Genomic DNA, 19095 nt, shown 5'->3' on the forward strand with positions numbered 1-19095 from the left:
AGTTGAGAACAAGTTCTCATTTGCAACTGCGACCTGGCCAAGATAAAGCATAGCAGTGTGAACAGACAACACAGAGTTACACATGGAGTAAACAATTAGCAAGTCAATAACACAGTAGAAAAAAATGGGCAGTCTATATACAATGTGTGCAAAAGGCATGAGGAGGTAGGCGAATAATACAATTTTGCAGATTAACACTGGAGTGATAAATGATCAGATGGGCATGTACAGGTAGAGATATTGGTGTGCAAAAGAGCAGAAAAGTAAATAAATAAAAACAGTATAAAAACAGTATGGGAATGAGGTAGGTGAAAAAGGGTGAGCTATTTACCTATAGACTATGTACAGCTGCAGCGATCGGTTAGCTGCTCGGATAGCTGATGTTTGAAGTTGGTGAGGGAGATAAAAGTCTCCAACTTCAGCGATTTTCGTTCCAGTCACAGGCAGCAGAGTACTGGAACGAAAGGCGGCCAAATGAGGTGTTGGCTTTAGGGATGATCAGTGAGATACACCTGCTGGAGCGCGTGCTACGGATGGGTGTTGCCATCGTGACCAGTGAACTGAGATAAGGCGGAGCTTTACCTAGCATGGACTTGTAAATGACCTGGAGCCAGTGGGTCTGGCCGAATATGTAGTGAGGGCCAGCCGACTAGAGCATACAAGTCGCAGTGGTGGGTGGTATAAGGTGCTTTAGTGACAAAACGGATGGCACTGTGATAGACTGCATCCAGTTTGCTGAGTAGAGTGTTGGAAGCCATTTTGTAGATGACATCGCCGAAGTCGAGGAGCGGTAGGATAGTCAGTTTTACTAGGGTAAGCTTGGCAGCGTGAGTGAAGGAGGCTTTGTTGCGGAATAGAAAGCCGACTCTGGATTTGATTTTTGATTGGAGATGTTTGATGTGAGTCTGGAAGGAGAGTTTGCAGTCTAGCCAGACACCTAGGTACTTATAGATGTCCACATATTCAAGGTTGGAACCATCCAGGGTGGTGATGCTAGTCGGGCATGCGGGTGCAGGCAGCGAGAAAAGCATGCATTTGGTTTTTCCGTTTAAGAGCAGTTGGAGGCCACGGAAGGAGTGCTGTATGGCATTGAAGCTCGTTTGGAGGTTTGATAGCACAGTGTCCAATGACGGGCCGAAAGTATATAGAATGGTGTCGTCTGCGTAGAGGTGGATCAGGGAATCGCCCGCAGCAAGAGCAACATCATTGATATATACAGAGAAAGAGTCGGCCCGAGAATTGAACCCTGTGGCACAGAGGCCATAGAGACTGCCAGAGGACCGGACAGCATGCCCTCTGATTTGACACACTGAACTCTGTCTGCAAAGAAATTGGTGAACCAGGCAAGGCAGTCAAAAAACCGAGGCTGTTGAGTCTGCCGATAAGAATTTGGTGATTGACAGAGTGAAAGCCTTGGCGAGGTCGATGAAGACGGCTGCACAGTACTGTCTTTTATCGATGGCGGTTATGATATCATTTAGTACCTTGAGTGTGGCTGAGGTGCACCCGTGAGCTCGGAAACCAGATTGCACAGCGGAGAAGGTACGGTGGGATTCGAGATGGTCAGTGACCTGTTTGTTGACTTGGCTTTCGAAGACCTTAGATAGGCAGGGCAGGATGGATATAGGTCTATAGCAGTTTGGGTCCAGGGTGTCTCCTCCTTTGAAGAGGGGGATGACTGCGGCAGCTTTCCAATCCTTGGGGATCTCAGACGATATGAAAGAGAGGTTGAACAGGCTGGTAATAGGGGTTGCGACAATGGCGGCAGATAGTTTCAGAAATAGCGGGTCCAGATTGTCAAGCCCAGCTGATTTGTACGGGTCCAGGTTTTGCAGCTCTTTCAGAACATCTGCTATCTGGATTTGGGTAAAGGAGAACCTGGAGAGGCTTGGGTGAGGAACTACGGGGGGCGGAGCTGTTGGCCGAGGTTGGAGTAGCCAGGCGGAAGGCATGGCCAGCCGTTGAGAAGTGCTTATTGAAGTTTTCGATAATCATGGATTTATCGGTGGAGACCGTGTTTCCTAGCCTCAGTGCAGTGGGCAGCTGGGAGGAGGTGCTCTTGTTCTCCATGGACTTCACAGTGTCCCAGAACTTTTTGGAGTTGGAGCTACAGGATGCAAACTTTTGCCTGAAGAAGCTGGCCTTAGCTTTCCTGACTGACTGCGTGTATTGGTTCCTGACTTCCCTGAACAGTTGCATATCACGGGGGCTATTCGATGCTATTGCAGTCCGCCACAGGATGTTTTTGTGCTGGTCGAGGGCAGTCAGGTCTGGAGTGAACCAAGGGCTGTATCTGTTCTTGGTTCTGCATTTTTTGAACGGAGCATGCTTATCCAAAATGGTGAGGAAGTTACTTTTAAAGAATGACCAGGCATCCTCAACTGTGGGATGAGGTCAATGTCCTTCCAGGATACACGGGCCAGGTCGATTAGAAAGGCCTGCTCACAGAAGTGTTTTAGGGAGCGTTTGACAGTGATGAGGGTGGTCGTTTGACTGCGGCTCCGTGGCGGATACAGCGATGAGGCAGTGATCGCTGAGATCCTGGTTGAAGACAGCGGAGGTATATTTGGAGGGCCAGTTGGTCAGGATGACGTCTATGAGGGTGCCCTTGTTTACAGAGTTAGGGTTGTACCTGGTGGGTTCCTTGATGATTTGCGTGAGATTGAGGGCATCTAGCTTAGATTGTAGGACTGCCGGGGTGTTAAGCATATCCCAGTTTAGGTCACCTAACAGGACAAACTCTGAAGCTAGATGGGGGCGATCAATTCACAAATGGTGTCCAGGGCACAGCTGGGAGCTGACGGGGGTCGGTAGCAGGCGGCAACAGTGAGAGACTTGTTTCTGGAGAGAGTAATTTTCAAAATTAGTAGTTCAAACTGTTTGGGTATGGACCTGGAAAGTATGACATTACTTTGCAGGCTATCTCTGCAGTAGACTGCGACTCCGCCCCCTTTGGCAGTTCTATCTTGACGGAAGATGTTATAGTTGGGTATGGAAATCTCTGAATTTTGGTGGCCTTCCTGAGCCAGGATTCAGACACGGCAAGGACATCAGGGTTAGCAGAGTGTGCTAAAGCAGTGAGTAAAACAAACTTAGGGAGGAGGCTTCTGATGTTGACATGCATAAAACCAAGACTTTTCGATCACAGAAGTCAACAAATGAGGGTACCTGGGGACATGCAGGGCCTGGGTTTACCTCCACATCACCCGCGGAACAGAGAAGGAGTAGTATGAGGGTGCGGCTAAAGGCTATCAAAACTGGTCGCCTAGAGCGTTGGGGGCAGAGGATAAGAGGAGCAGGTTTCTGGGCATGGTAGAATATATTCAGGGCATAATGCGCAGACAGGGGTATGGTGGGGTGCGGGTACAGCGGAGGTAAGCCCAGGCACTGGGTGATGATGAGAGAGGTTGTATCTCTGGACATGCTGGTTGTAATGGGTGAGAGACAGTGAGAGACAGACAGAAAGAGTGAGAGAGACAGTGAGAGAGAGAGAGAGACAGAAAGACAGAGAAGAGACAGAGAGAGAGACAGTGAGAGAGAGATACAGAGAGAGAGAGAGAGAGAGAGACAGTGAGAGAGAGAGAGAGAGAGAGAGAGAGAGACAGTGAGAGAGACAGAAGAGAGAGAGAGAGAGACAGTGAGAGAGAGAGAGACAGACAGAAGAGAGAGAGAGACAGTGAGAGAGAAGAGAGACAGACAGAAAGAGAGAGAGAGAGACAGTGAGAGAGAGAAGAGAGAGAGAGACAGAGAGAGAGAGAGACAAGAGAGAGAGAAGAGAGAGAGAGAGAGAGAGAGAGAGAGAGTGAGAGAGAGAGACAGAGAGAGAGAGAGAGAGAGAGAGAGAGAGAGAGACAGAATGAGAGAGAGAGACAGTGAGAGATAGAGACATAACGAGAGAGAGAGAGACAGAAAGAGAGGGAGTGAGACAGTGAGAGATAGAGACATAACGAGAGAGAGAGAGACAGAAAGAGAGGGAGTGAGACAGTGAGAGAGAGACAGAATGAGAGAGAGAGACAGTGAGAGATAGAGACATAACGAGAGAGAGAGAGACAGAAAGAGAGGGAGTGAGACAGTGAGAGAGAGACAGAATGAGAGAGAGAGACAGTGAGAGATAGAGATATAACGAGAGAGAGAGAGAGACAGAAAGAGAGGGAGTGAGACAGTGAGAGAGATAGTTGTAAGAATGTTGTAAGAATGGATTGAAGAATGGAGCAGGGGAATAACAAGGCCTCAATAGAAAGTTCCTGAGTGGTTGTAAATTTGAGTTGAATTTAACTTTAGTAAACAGTGTCTTCCAGAGTTAGCTTATTCTCTTCATGGTAACTCCACTCCCATTCAGCAATTAGACGGGTTTTGCCTCTAAACTGAACTACTTCACTGATGAATTAAACTTTATAGACTGTGTTAAAGGTAGAGCCGTTAAATGACTTCATCTATTTTAACAGCAGTGTTCTGTCTGGTTTGGCGTCCCTGGTGTTCTGTGTCAGACCGAGCGAACATTACGCCATCTAATTAGAACTGTCCCTTTAATTAATGAGACTTATCTCACAGCCCAGGAGAGGTGGGCGGAGGGAGGGAGGGAGGGAGGGAGGGAGGGAGGGAGGGAGGGAGGGAGGGAGGGAGGGGGAGGGAGGGAGGGAGGGAGGGAGGGAGGGAGGGAGGGAGGGAGGGAGGGAGGGAGGGAGACCAAAAACGCATCAATGCTGTTTGTTTTTAACTTCTCACTTTCTCTTTCTCTCTCCACCTCCTCCCCCCTCCAGGCTGTGACCCTATCCCAGTGGAGTACCTGCGCTGGGGGGACCCAGAGCCCATCGCTGCTGTGGTCTTTGCCTGTCTGGGACTTTGTGCCACATTCTTCGTCACCTCCGTCTTCATCAGGTAACAACTTGTAGATTTCAACATAATAAATGTGAAATTCTATTTCATATTCTGACTTTTGTGATTTTAAATCTTACTCTGTTGATTGATTTATTGGTAAAATATGCACTGGGTACATACACCCCAGGAGATAACACCTTAAAACAATTCCACCGGGTACATACACCCCAGGAGATAACACCTTAAAACAATTCCACTGGGTACATACACCCCAGGAGATAACACATTAAAACAATTCCACTGGGTACATACATCAGGAGATAACACCTTAAAACAATTCCACTGGGTACATACACCCCAGGAGACAACACATTAAAACAATTCCACTGGGTACATACACCCCAGGAGACAACACCTTAAAACAATTCCACTGGGTACAAACACCCCAGGAGATAACACTTTAAAACAATTCCACTGGGTACATACACCCCAGGAGACAACACATTAAAACAATTCCACTGGGTACATACACCCCAGGAGATAACACCTTAAAACAATTCCACTGGGTACATACACCCCAGGAGACAACACATTAAAACAATTCCACTGGGTACATACTCCCAGGAGATAACACCTTAAAACAATTCCACTGGGTACATACACCCCAGGAGATAACACCTTAAAACAATTCCACTGGGTACATACACCCCAGGAGATAACACCTTAAAACAATTCCACTGGGTACATACACCCAGGAGACAACACATTAAAACAATTCCACTGGGTACATACACCCCAGGAGACAACACCTTAAAACAATTCCACTGGGTACAAACACCCCAGGAGATAACACTTTAAAACAATTCCACTGGGTACATACACCCCAGGAGACAACACATTAAAACAATTCCACTGGGTACATACACCCCAGGAGATAATTTTAAAACAATTCCACTGGGTACATACACCCCAGGAGACAACACATTAAAACAATTCCACTGGGTACATACTCCCCAGGAGATGACACCTTAAAACAATTCCACTGGGTACATACACCCCAGGAGATAACACCTTAAAACAATTCCACCGGGTACATACACCCCAGGAGATAACACCTTAAAACAATTCCACTGGGTACATACACCCCAGGAGATAACACATTAAAACAATTCCACTGGGTACAAACACCCCAGGAGATAACACATTAAAGTGTTTCCACTGGGATTGTTTCTACATGTCATTTGAATTGTTAGTAAATTTGTTATACGGTTCTAAAATGTGTGTACCTGTGGGTGTAGGTTCCGGGACACTCCGGTGGTGAAGTCATCTAGCCGAGAGCTGTGTTACATCATCCTGGCTGGGATCTGTCTGGGTTATCTGTGTACCTTCAGTCTCATCGCCAAGCCCCATGATGCACACTGCTACCTACAGAGATTGGGTATAGGCCTGTCACCTGCCATGAGCTACTCTGCCCTGGTCACCAAGGTACATCATCAAGCCCCTCTTTACCTTGATTCTTTCACCTACCGTGTTCTTGTACATCTAGACATAAGGATTTCCCAAACAGACGGTGTTTAACGTCACTATTTCAGATTTCCCCCCTCTCCCCCTATGAAGTCTATTTATTCATTCATTCTCTCTGTGTTGTTGTTGTTGCAGACTAACCGTATCGCCTGTATCCTGGTTGTGTTGTTGTTGCAGACTAACCGTATCGCCTGTATCCTGGTTGTGTTGTTGTTGCAGACTAACCGTATCGCCTGTATCCTGGTTGTGTTGTTGTTGCAGACTAACCGTATCGCCTGTATCCTGGTTGTGTTGTTGTTGCAGACTAACCGTATCGCCTGTATCCTGGTTGTGTTGTTGTTGCAGACTAACCATATCGCCTGTATCCTGGTTGTGTTGTTGTTGCAGACTAACCGTATCGCCTGTATCCTGGTTGTGTTGTTGTTGCAGACTAACCGTATCGCCTGTATCCTGGTTGTGTTGTTGTTGCAGACTAACCGTATCGCCTGTATCCTGGTTGTGTTGTTGTTGCAGACTAACCGTATCGCTTGTATCCTGGTTGTGTTGTTGTTGCAGTCTAACCGTATCGCCTGTATCCTGGTTGTGTTGTTGTTGCAGACTAACCGTATCGCCTGTATCCTGGCTGTGTTGTTGTTGCAGACTAACCGTATCACCTGTATCCTGGTTGTTGTTGTTGTTGTTGCAAACTAACCGTATCGCCTGTCTCCTGGCTGTGTTGTTGTTGTTGCAGACTAACCGTATCGCCTGTATCCTGGCTGTGTTGTTGTTGTTACAGGCTAACCATATCGCTTGTATCCTGGTTGTGTTGTTGTTGCAGACTAACCGTATCGCCTGTCTCCTGGCTGTGTTGTTGTTGTTGCAGACTAACCGTATCGCCTGTATCCTGGCTGTGTTGTTGTTGTTACAGGCTAACCATATCGCTTGTATCCTGGTTGTGTTGTTGTTGCAGACTAACCGTATCGCCTGTATCCTGGCTGTGTTGTTGTTGCAGACTAACCGTATCGCCTGTATCCTGGTTGTGTTGTTGTTGCAGACTAACCATATAGCTCGTATCCTGGTTGTGTTGTTGTTGCAGACTAACCGTATCGCCTGTATCCTGGCTGTGTTGTTGTTGCAGACTAACCGTATCGCCTGTATCCTGGTTGTGTTGTTGTTGCAGACTAACCGTATCGCCTGTATCCTGGTTGTGTTGTTGTTGTTGTTGCAGACTAACCGTATCGCCTGTATCCTGGTTGTGTTGTTGTTGCAGACTAACCGTATCGCCTGTATCCTGGTTGTGTTGTTGTTGCAGACTAACCGTATCGCCTGTATCCTGGTTGTGTTGTTGTTGCAGACTAACCGTATCGCCTGTATCCTGGTTGTGTTGTTGTTGCAGACTAACCATATAGCTTGTATCCTGGCTGTGTTGTTGTTGGAGACTAACCATATCGCCTGTATCCTGGCTGTGTTGTTGTTGCAGACTAACCGTATCGCCTGTATCCTGGTTGTGTTGTTGTTGCAGACTAACCGTATCGCCTGTATCCTGGTTGTGTTGTTGTTGTTGTTGCAGACTAACCGTATAGCTCGTATCCTGGTTGTGTTGTTGTTGCAGACTAACCGTATCGCCTGTATCCTGGTTGTGTTGTTGTTGCAGACTAACCGTATCGCCTGTATCCCTGTTGTTGTTGTTGTTGTTGTTGCAGACTAACCGTATCGCCTGTATTCTGGTTGTGTTGTTGTTGCAGACTAACCGTATCGCCTGTATCCTGGTTGTGTTGTTGTTGCAGACTAACCATATCGCCTGTATCCTGGTTGTGTTGTTGTTGCAGACTAACCATATCGCCTGTATCCTGGCTGTGTTGTTGTTGCAGACTAACCATATCGCTTGTATCCTGGTTGTGTTGTTGTTGCAGACTAACCGTATCGCCTGTATCCTGGCTGTGTTGTTGTTGCAGACTAACCGTATCGCCTGTATCCTGGCTGTGTTGTTGTTGCAGACTAACCGTATCGCCTGTATCCTGGCTGTGTTGTTGTTGCAGACTAACCGTATCGCCTGTATCCTGGCTGTGTTGTTGTTGCAGACTAACCGTATCGCCTGTATCCTGGTTGTGTTGTTGTTGCAGACTAACCGTATCGCCTGTATCCTGGCTGTGTTGTTGTTGTTGCAGACTAACCATATCACTTGTATCCTGGTTGTGTTGTTGTTGCAGACTAACCGTATCGCCTGTATCCTGGCTGTGTTGTTGTTGCAGACTAACCGTATCGCCTGTATACTGGTTGTGTTGTTGTTGCAGACTAACCATATAGCTCGTATCCTGGTTGTGTTGTTGTTGCAGACTAACCGTATCGCCTGTATCCTGGCTGTGTTGTTGTTGCAGACTAACCGTATCGCCTGTATCCTGGTTGTGTTGTTGTTGCAGACTAACCGTATCGCCTGTATCCTGGTTGTGTTGTTGTTGTTGTTGCAGACTAACCGTATAGCTCGTATCCTGGTTGTGTTGTTGTTGCAGACTAACCGTATCGCCTGTATCCTGGTTGTGTTGTTGTTGCAGACTAACCGTATCGCCTGTATCCTGGTTGTGTTGTTGTTGTTGCAGACTAACCGTATCGCCTGTATTCTGGTTGTGTTGTTGTTGCAGACTAACCGTATCGCCTGTATCCTGGTTGTGTTGTTGTTGCAGACTAACCGTATCGCCTGTATCCTGGCTGTGTTGTTGTTGTTGCAGACTTCGCTTGTATCCTGGTTGTGTTGTTGTTGCAGACTAACCGTATCGCCTGTATCCTGGCTGTGTTGTTGTTGCAGACTAACCGTATCACCTGTATCCTGGTTGTTGTTGTTGTTGCAAACTAACCGTATCGCCTGTATCCTGGCTGTGTGTTGTTGTTGCAGACTAACCGTATCGCCTGTATCCTGGCTGTGTTGTTGTTGTTGCAGACTAACCTCGCTTGTATCCTGGTTGTGTTGTTGTTGCAGACTAACCGTATCGCCTGTATCCTGGTTGTGTTGTTGTTGCAGACTAACCGTATCGCTTGTATCCTGGTTGTGTTGTTGTTGCAGTCTAACCGTATCGCCTGTATCCTGGTTGTGTTGTTGTTGCAGACTAACCGTATCGCCTGTATCCTGGCTGTGTTGTTGTTGCAGACTAACCGTATCGCCTGTATCCTGGTTGTGTTGTTGTTGCAGACTAACCGTATCGCCTGTATCCTGGTTGTGTTGTTGTTGTTGTTGCAGACTAACCGTATAGCTCGTATCCTGGTTGTGTTGTTGTTGCAGACTAACCGTATCGCCTGTATCCTGGTTGTGTTGTTGTTGCAGACTAACCGTATCGCCTGTATCCTGGTTGTGTTGTTGTTGTTGTTGTTGCAGACTAACCGTATCGCCTGTATCCTGGTTGTGTTGTTGTTGCAGACTAACCGTATCGCCTGTATCCTGGTTGTGTTGTTGTTGCAGACTAACCGTATCGCCTGTATCCTGGTTGTGTTGTTGTTGCAGACTAACCGTATCGCCTTTATCCTGGTTGTGTTGTTGTTGTTGTTGCAGACTAACCGTATCGCCTGTATCCTGGTTGTGTTGTTGTTGCAGACTAACCGTATCGCCTGTATCCTGGTTGTGTTGTTGTTGTTGTTGCAGACTAACCGTATCGCCTGTATCCTGGTTGTGTTGTTGTTGCAGACTAACCGTATCGCCTGTATCCTGGTTGTGTTGTTGTTGCAGACTAACCGTATCGCCTGTATCCTGCAGACTAACCATATCGCCTGTATCCTGGTTGTGTTGTTGTTGCAGACTAACCATATCGCCTGTATCCTGGTTGTGTTGTTGTTGCAGACTAACCATATCGCCTGTATCCTGGTTGTGTTGTTGTTGCAGACTAACCGTATCGCCTGTATCCTGGTTGTGTTGTTGTTGCAGACTAACCGTATCGCCTGTATCCTGGCTGTGTTGTTGTTGCAGACTAACCGTATCGCCTGTATCCTGGCTGTGTTGTTGTTGCAGACTAACCGTATCGCCTGTATCCTGGTTGTGTTGTTGTTGCAGACTAACCATATCGCCTGTATCCTGGTTGTGTTGTTGTTGCAGACTAACCGTATCGCCTGTATCCTGGTTGTGTTGTTGTTGCAGACTAACCGTATCGCCTGTGTCCTGGCTGTGTTGTTGTTGTTGCAGGCTAACCGTATCGCCTGTATCCTGGCTGTGTTGTTGTTGCAGACTAACCGTATCGCCTGTATCCTGGCTGTGTTGTTGTTGTTGCAGACTAACCGTATCGCCTGTATCCTGGCTGTGTTGTTGTTGTTGTTGTTGCAGACTAACCGTATCGCCTGTATCCTGGTTGTGTTGTTGTTGCAGACTAACCGTATCGCCTGTATCCTGGTTGTGTTGTTGTTGCAGACTAACCATATAGCTTGTATCCTGGCTGTGTTGTTGTTGGAGACTAACCATATCGCCTGTATCCTGGTTGTGTTGTTGTTGCAGACTAACCGTATCGCCTGTATCCTGGTTGTGTTGTTGTTGCAGACTAACCATATCGCCTGTATCCTGGCTGTGTTGTTGTTGCAGACTAACCGTATCGCCTGTATCCTGGCTGTGTTGTTGTTGCAGACTAACCGTATCGCCTGTATCCTGGTTGTGTTGTTGTTGCAGACTAACCATATCGCCTGTATCCTGGCTGTGTTGTTGTTGCAGACTAACCGTATCGCCTGTATCCTGGCTGTGTTGTTGTTGCAGACTAACCGTATAGCCCGTATCCTGGCTGGCAGTAAGAAGAAGATCTGTACAAAGAAGCCCAGGTTCATGTCTGCCTGCGCCCAGCTCATCATCGCCTCTCTACTCATCCTGCTGCAGCTGGGCATCATAGTGGCTCTCTTCCTCATGGAACCCCCACAGGTAGGCTGTGCCCACTGTGTGTGTGTGTGTGTGTTTACAGTACGTACATGCTGACACTGTGTCACGGATCCCTCTGGAACTTTCATTGCGCACACCTGGCCCCTATTCCCACTGATTCTATTTGTATATAAACTCAGCAAAAATAGAAACGTCCTCTCACTGTCAACTGCATTTATGTTGGAGCAGGGGAGTAACAAACTGGGAACAAAAAGGGAATAAACGTAACGTGGAAATATCTCTTTAAAACATAACAATATTCAACAACTGAGACATAAACTGAACAAGTTCTACAGACGTGTGACTGACAGAAATGGAATAATATGTCCCCCTGAACAAAGGGGGGGGGGTCAAAATCAAAAGTAACAGTCAGTATGTGGTGTGGCCACCAGCTGCATTAATTACAGCAGTGCACCAATTCTTGCTATGAGATGTTACCCACTCTTCCAACAAGGCACCTGCAAGTATCCGGACATTTCTGGGGGGAATGGCCCTAGCCCTCACCCTCCGATCCAACAGGTCCCAGACCTGCTCAATGGGATTGAGATCTGGGCTCTTCGCTGGCCATGGCAGAACACTGACATTCCTGTCTTGCAGGAAATCACACACAGAACGAATAGTATGGCTGGTGGCATTGATATGCTGGAGGGTCATGTCAGGATGAGCCTGCAGGAAGGGTACCACATGAGGGAGGAGGATGTCTTCCCTGTAACGCACAGCATTGAGATTGCCTGCAATGACAACAAGCTCAGTCCGATGATACTGTGACACACCGCCCCAGACCATGACGGACCCTCCACCTCCTAATCGATCCCGTTACAGAGTACAGGCCTCTGTGTAACGCACATTCCTTCGACGATAAACGCGAATCCGACCATCACCCCCTGGTGAGACGAAACCGCGACTTATCAGTGAAGAGCACTTTTTGCCTGTCCTGTATGGTCCAGCGACGGTGGGTTTGTGGCCATAGGCACGTTGTTGCCGGTGATGTCTGGTTAGGATCTGCCTAACAACAGGCCTACAAGCCCTCAGTCCAGCCTTTCTCAGCCTGTTGCGGACAGTCTGAGCACAAATGGAGGGATTGTGCGTTCCTGGTGTAACTTGGGCAGTTGTTGTTGCCATCCTGTACCTGTGGTCTGCCACTGCGAGGACGATCAGCTGTCCGTCTTGTCTCCCTGTAGCTCTGTCTTAGGCGGCTCACAGTTCGGAAATTGCAATTTATTTCCCCGGCCACATCTGCTGTACTCATGCCTCCTTGCAGCATGCCTAAGGCACGTTCATACAGATGAGCAGGGACCCTGGGCATCTTTCTTTTGGTGTTTTTCAGAGTCAGTAGAAAGGCCTCTTTTAGTGTCCTAAGTTTTCATAACTGTGACCTTAATTGCCTATCGTCTGTAAGCTGTTAGTGTCTTAACGACGTTCCACAGGTGTATGTTCATTAATTGTTTATTGAACAAGCATGGGAAACAGTGTTTCAACCCTTTACAATGAAGATCTGTGAAGTTATTTTGATATTTACAAATTATCTTTGAAAGACAGGGTCCTGAAAAAGGGACGTTTCTTTTTTTGCTGAGTTTATGTGCCCTTTGTTCACTATGGTGCTGTTATTGTTACAATGTCCGTTGGTGCGTGTGAGTACCTGTGCTGTGTGGCTTTCGCAGATGATTACGGGTCTCGTCCCGTGTGATAATCATTGTATGCTCGTGTTATTTATTCGAGGTACTCCTCGCTCTTTTGTTTGGGTTTCAACCCTGTGTTTTTGTATTGTGTTTGTTTGGTCTTCGCCCCGTGCCTTTACATGGCACGCCGTAATTTGGGTACAATTTTAAAAACTATTACGCATTCCTGCGCCTGTCTCCCGATCCTTCATGCCAACGTGACACACTAATGGCTTTACTACCTGCAGGTGATCCACGACTACCCCAGCATCCGGCAGGTCAACCTCATCTGTTACACCACCAACCTGGGTGTGGTGGCGCCGCTGGGTTACAATGGCCTGCTGATCCTGAGCTGCACCTTCTACGCCTTCAAGACGCGTAACGTCCCAGCCAACTTCAACGAGGCCAAGTACATCGCCTTCACCATGTACACCACCTGTATCATCTGGCTGGCCTTCGTGCCCATCTACTTCGGTTCCAACTACAAGATCATCACCATGTGCTTCAGCGTCAGCCTCAGTGCCACTGTGGCGCTCTGCTGCATGTTCGCACCCAAGGTAAGACACACAAACCTGACTCAGTTACACCAGCTCTGTCAGGAGGAATGGGCCAACATTCACCCAACTTATTGTGGGAAGCTTGTGGAAGGCTACCCGAAACATTTGACCCAAGTTAAATAATTTCAAGGCAATGCTACCAAATTCTAATTGAGTGTATGTAAACTTTTGACCCACTGGGAATGTGATGAAATAAATAAAAGCTGAAATAAATCACTCTCTACTACTATTCTGACATTTCACATTCTTAAAATGAAGTGGTGATCCTAACTGACCTTAAGACAGGACATTTTCACTAGGATTAAATGTCAGTAATTGTGAGCAACTGCGTTTAAATGTATTTGGCTGAGGTGTATGTAAACTTACGACTTCAACTGTATATACATACACTACCATTCAAAAGTTTGGCGTCACTTAGAAATGTCCTTGTTTTTGAAAGAAAAGCTAATTTTTTTGTCCATTAAAATAACATCAAATTGATGAGAAGTACAGTGTAGACATTGTTAATGTTGTAAATGACTATTGTAGCTGGAAACGGCTGATTTGTAATGGAATATCTACATAGGCGTACAGAGGCCCATTATCAGCAATCATCACTCCTTTGTTCCAATGCTATTCCAAGTTGATCATTTTAAAAGGCTAATTGATCATTAGAAAACCCTTTTGCAATTATGTTAGGCACAGCTGAAAACTGTCGTGCTGATTAAAGAAGCAATAAAACTGGCCTTCTTTAGAGTAGTTGAGTATCTGGAGCATCAGTATTTGTGGGTTCGATTAAAGACTCAAAATGGCCAGAAACAAAGACCTTTCTGAAACTCGTCAGTCTATTATTGTTCTGAGAAATGAAGGCTATTCCATGCGAGGAATTGCCAAGAAACTGAAGGTCACGTACAACGCTGTGTACTACTCCCTTCACAGAACAGCGCAAACTGTCTCTAACTAGAATAGAAAGAGGAGTGGGAGGTGCACAACTGAGCAAGAGGACAAGTACATTAGAGTGTCTAGTTTGAGAAACAGATGCCTCACAAGTCCTCAACTGGCAGCTTCATTAAATAGTACCCGCAAAACACCAGTCAGTCTCAACGTCAACAGTGAAGAGGAGACTCCGGGATGCTGGCCTTCTAGGCAGAGTTGCAAAGAAAAATCCATATCTCAGATCAGGCAATAAAAATAAAATATTAAGATGGGCAAAATAACACAGAGACTGGACAGAGGAACTCTGCCAAGAACGCCAGCATCCCAGAGTTGCCTCTTCACTGTTGACGTTGAGACTGGTGTTTTGCGGGTACTATTTAATGAAGCTGCCATTTGAGGACTTGTTTCAGATGTCCATTCGGTTTGATTTCTATTTGCCATATCTTTCAAACTGTGCTCTTTCACAAAAACATATTGGTTATAAGGGGTTTGTGAAGGGTTATAATAGTGTTATATAGTGCCTAGTGTGCAGTCTATGCTTATGAAGGGGTATGAAGCTCTTCGGTCTGAATCTCTCTCTCTCTCTCTCTCTCCAGGTGTATATCATCCTGGCCAAGCCGGAGCGTAACGTGCGCAGTGCTTTCACTACGAGCACGGTAGTACGCATGCATGTGGGCGATGGGAAGTCCTCCTCAGCCGCCAGCCGCTCCTCCAGCCTGGCCAACCTCTGGAGGCGACGCGGCTCCGCCGGAGAGACACTCAGGTGTGTGTGTGTGTGTGTGTGTGTGTGTGTGTGTGTGTGTCGCAGGGAATACATAGAGATGCTGTAAAGGCTGTTTGGGGTCACACAGGAGGTAGAGTTCAGCTGAGGAATGTTTTAGAGATCGGTGCTGGGTCACTGCTCGCTAAGTGAATCTCATTTGAGGGCCGTTTCAGTAAAAGCCTTTTTAGTGCAGGGCCATTTCAATGAAGGCCATCTGAGTCAATGCTTCCCCAGCCGCTGTGAGTCTGTCTCTCTCTGTCTCTCTCTGTCTGACCTGAGTCCGACCCGCATACCTGATTATGCAGACCACTTTCCAGGAGAAAGAGAGAGTGGGGAGAGAGAGAGAGGGGGGACAGATAGAGAGAGGGGGACAGAGAGAGAGAAGTGGAGAAAGAGAGAGTTGGAGAGAGGGGGAGGGAGACAGAGAGGGGAGAGAGAGAGAGAAAGGAAGATTTAAAAAAAACAATTGGAAGAGGACGGGCTAAAGACCAAGCTCTCTATCTCTAATGGGACAACCATGTGACCAAGCTCTCTATCTCTAATGGGACAACCATGTGACCAAGCTCTCTATCTCTAATGGGACAACCATGTGACCAAGCTCTCCATCTCTAATGGGACAACCATGTGACCAAGCTCTCCATCTCTAATGGGACAACCATGTGACCAAGCTCTCCATCTCTAATGGGACAACCACGTGACCAAGCTCTCCATCTCTAATGGGACAACCATGTGACCAAGCTCTCCATCTCTAATGGGACAACCATGTGACCAAGCTCTCCATCTCTAATGGGACAACCATGTGACCAAGCTCTCCATCTCTAATGGGACAACCATGTGACCAAGCTCTCCATCTCTAATGGGACAACCATGTGACCAAGCTCTCCATCTCTAATGGGACAACCACGTGACCAAGCTCTCCATCTCTAATGGGACAACCATGTGACCAAGCTCTCCATCTCCAATGGGACAACCATGTGACCAAGCTCTCCATCTCTAATGGGACAACCATGTGACCAAGCTCTCCATCTCTAATGGGACAACCATGTGACCAAGCTCTCCATCTCTAATGGGACAACCATGTGACCAAGCTCTCCATCTCTAATGGGACAACCACGTGACCAAGCTCTCTATCTCTAATGGGACAACCACATGACCAAGCTCTCCATCTCTAATGGGACAACCACATGACCAAGCTCTCTATCTCTAATGGGACAACCACATGACCAAGCTCTCTATCTCTAATGGGACAACCACATGACCAAGCTCTCTATCTCTAATGGGACAACCACATGACCAAGCTCTCTATCTCTAATGGGACAACCACATGACCAAGCTCTCTATCTCTAATGGGACAACCACATGACCAAGCTCTCCATCTCTAATGGGACAACCACATGACCAAGCTCTCTATCTCTAATGGGACAACCATGTGACCAAGCTCTCCATCTCTAATGGGACAACCATGTGACCAAGCTCTCCATCTCTAATGGGACAACCACATGACCAAGCTCTCCATCTCCAATGGGACAACCATGTGACCAAGCTCTCCATCTCTAATGGGACAACCATGTGACCAAGCTCTCCATCTCTAATGGGACAACCATGTGACCAAGCTCTCCATCTCTAATGGGACAACCATGTGACCAAGCTCTCCATCTCTAATGGGACAACCATGTGAAAAGCCATATGAAATGACAACGTGCTTGAAAGATTAGTGGAATCTGTGTGGGTAGCTGGACAGGTAGGATGACTGACAGTGAAGGTGAACAGGTGGTCACGTGTCAGGTGACAGAGGAATGTATGAGACTGAGGCAGGAATTCCTTTTACCATAAAGTGGTATATTTACTGAGTAGTCTGTGCTGCATCACAAAGGAAACAAATAACATGTATACAATCAAATTCATAATCAAAGATCAAATCATATCAGTCATTATTAACATAAGTTAAGGAATTCAACAGTCCAGTTCATTAAGAAGTCAATAGTAATCATCCGCGAGTCATTTAGGCTCATAACTAATTATCATAAATCATGAAAGAATACAAACAGTGAATGGGTATACAATCTATAATCTCCATGATCAAAGTCAATCAGTTAGCAAACAATGACGTTTCTCATTTCACTCGTTCAATTGTCTTCATGTGTCCATATAATTAATTTCAATACACATGAACCATATCGATTGCATAATTGGCCTATGAGGATCCGTAGGGCCGTGATCATTGACAATTCACATTACACAATATGTTTGAAGCTACGCTCCTCCATCGGTAATAACTATTAACAGTAACTGAATGGCCCACTCTCCCGATCGCCACTGATAATTCAGAAAGGTAACATGAAAGGTAACAGAGTCGGTGGACTTACGTGGATTCATGGACGCACAGAATCTGGATGAGATGGAATTAAGGAAGAGAAAGCAGCGAGATCAGGCGATGCAATTTCCTCCTTTTATGGAGTTGAGATCTGTCGGACATTTCCACCTGACCTAATTAAAGCGCCCCTGGCCCAGCTGAGTAAATGGCAATGAATTAAAGGATTATTCCACCAACTCCATGGGCCTTTTCTACAGCCACCCCGGAAATTTGTTAAATTCCACATTCCTCAAAAAGGCTCATTGCTCCCCGTCCTCTGTCATCTCAGGGAGAGGAATTAGAAACTGGCCGGATATATGTCCGGTTCTTCACCTGATTTCCACTGATCTAACACGACCATCGGTCCCAGGCATGGTCTTAGTTATACGGCCCACCGGCCAGGAGGCTCAAGGCAGCTGAGGGTCCACCATCATTAACTACTTGGCCAGTTTCCAGACAGGCCATTTCTCTCTGCCATTTCCCTCTGTGCTGTAGACTTGGTAGGTAAGAATGAATCGGGCCCAAAAATGGTCAGCTAAAATTTGGCTGTTCGCCAGGTCTGCCTACGAGGTTGGTATCAGCATACATGGCTTGAGGAAGTGAATCCCATCAAAGCATAGTGTAATGGATTCATACAATGTCTGCAGAGAGATATCCCAAGGGTTTGGAGTTCAGAATCCCTTCCACCTCTATCAGGACGGTCCTCAAGACAGTTTCAGTGACAGGGAGTACCTGCCATTCATAGATTGTGGGCTCTACATCTCGTTCCATATCTCGCCATATGAACACGGGCCAAAGTCTTAGTCCAGGACCTGTGGCAGACCAAGAGGGACTGTGATGAACCAAACCACCCGGCTGAGAGTGGGCCATTCAGTTACTGTTAATAGTTAGTACCGCGGAGCGCGGCTTGGAGCGCAGCTTCAAACATATTGTGTAATGTGAATTGTCAATGATCACGGCCCTACGGATCCTCATAGGCCAATTATGCAATATGTTTGAAGCTGCGCTCCAAGCCGCGCTCCACGGTAATAACTATTAACAGTAACTGAATGGCCCACTCTCCCGATCGCCACTGATAATTCAGAAAGGTAACATGAAAGGTAACAGAGTCGGTGGACTTACGTGGATTCATGGACGCACAGAACTTCTGGATGAGATGGAGTTAAGGAAGAGAAAGCAGCGAGATCAGGCGATGGCAATTTCCTCCTTTTATGGAGTTGAGATCTGTCGGACATTTCCACCTGACCTAATTAAAGCGCCCCTGGCCCAGCTGAGTAAATGGCAATGAATTAAAGGAGTATTCCACCAACTCCATGGGCCTTTTCTACAGTGCTGCTCCACAGAGTCAAATGGAAAAGAGAAAAAGACAGTCTCTTTTGTCGGCTGGTTACGGTCTCGTTTGCCAAGACTACAACCAGACCAGTATAAGATGTGGTCCCACGTGGCTCAGTTGGTAGAACATGGCATTTGCAACGCAAAGATTGTGGGTTTGATTCTCATGAGGGACCAGTATGAGAAAATGTATGGCAAATGTATGCACGCACTACGGTAAGTCGCTCTGGAAAAGAACATCTGCTAAAATGTCAAATGTGTCAGAAACATTCCTCTTTCCGGCTCTTTCTCCCCCTGTTGTCTGTGTGCTGAGGTTA

General features: G+C 46.8%; 1 protein-coding gene across 4 annotated transcripts in view; it reads left to right on the forward strand.

Annotated features, from left to right (window-relative positions):
- grm5b (glutamate receptor, metabotropic 5b) overlaps positions 1-19095 on the forward strand; it is a 122591-nt gene that overhangs the window by 98105 nt on the left and 5391 nt on the right. For all 4 annotated transcript variants that reach the window (XM_052503733.1, XM_052503781.1, XM_052503752.1 and 1 more), the window contains exons 12-16: positions 4761-4878; positions 6117-6303; positions 11045-11203; positions 13107-13415; positions 14927-15093. In XM_052503733.1, the coding sequence (XP_052359693.1) occupies positions 4761-4878; positions 6117-6303; positions 11045-11203; positions 13107-13415; positions 14927-15093 (940 nt within the window). The remainder of the gene's footprint in view (positions 1-4760; positions 4879-6116; positions 6304-11044; positions 11204-13106; positions 13416-14926; positions 15094-19095) is intronic.

The sequence above is a fragment of the Oncorhynchus keta genome, chromosome 1 (genome assembly GCF_023373465.1).
Source record: "Oncorhynchus keta strain PuntledgeMale-10-30-2019 chromosome 1, Oket_V2, whole genome shotgun sequence".
In the NCBI taxonomy this organism is placed as follows: Eukaryota; Metazoa; Chordata; class Actinopteri; order Salmoniformes; family Salmonidae; genus Oncorhynchus; species Oncorhynchus keta.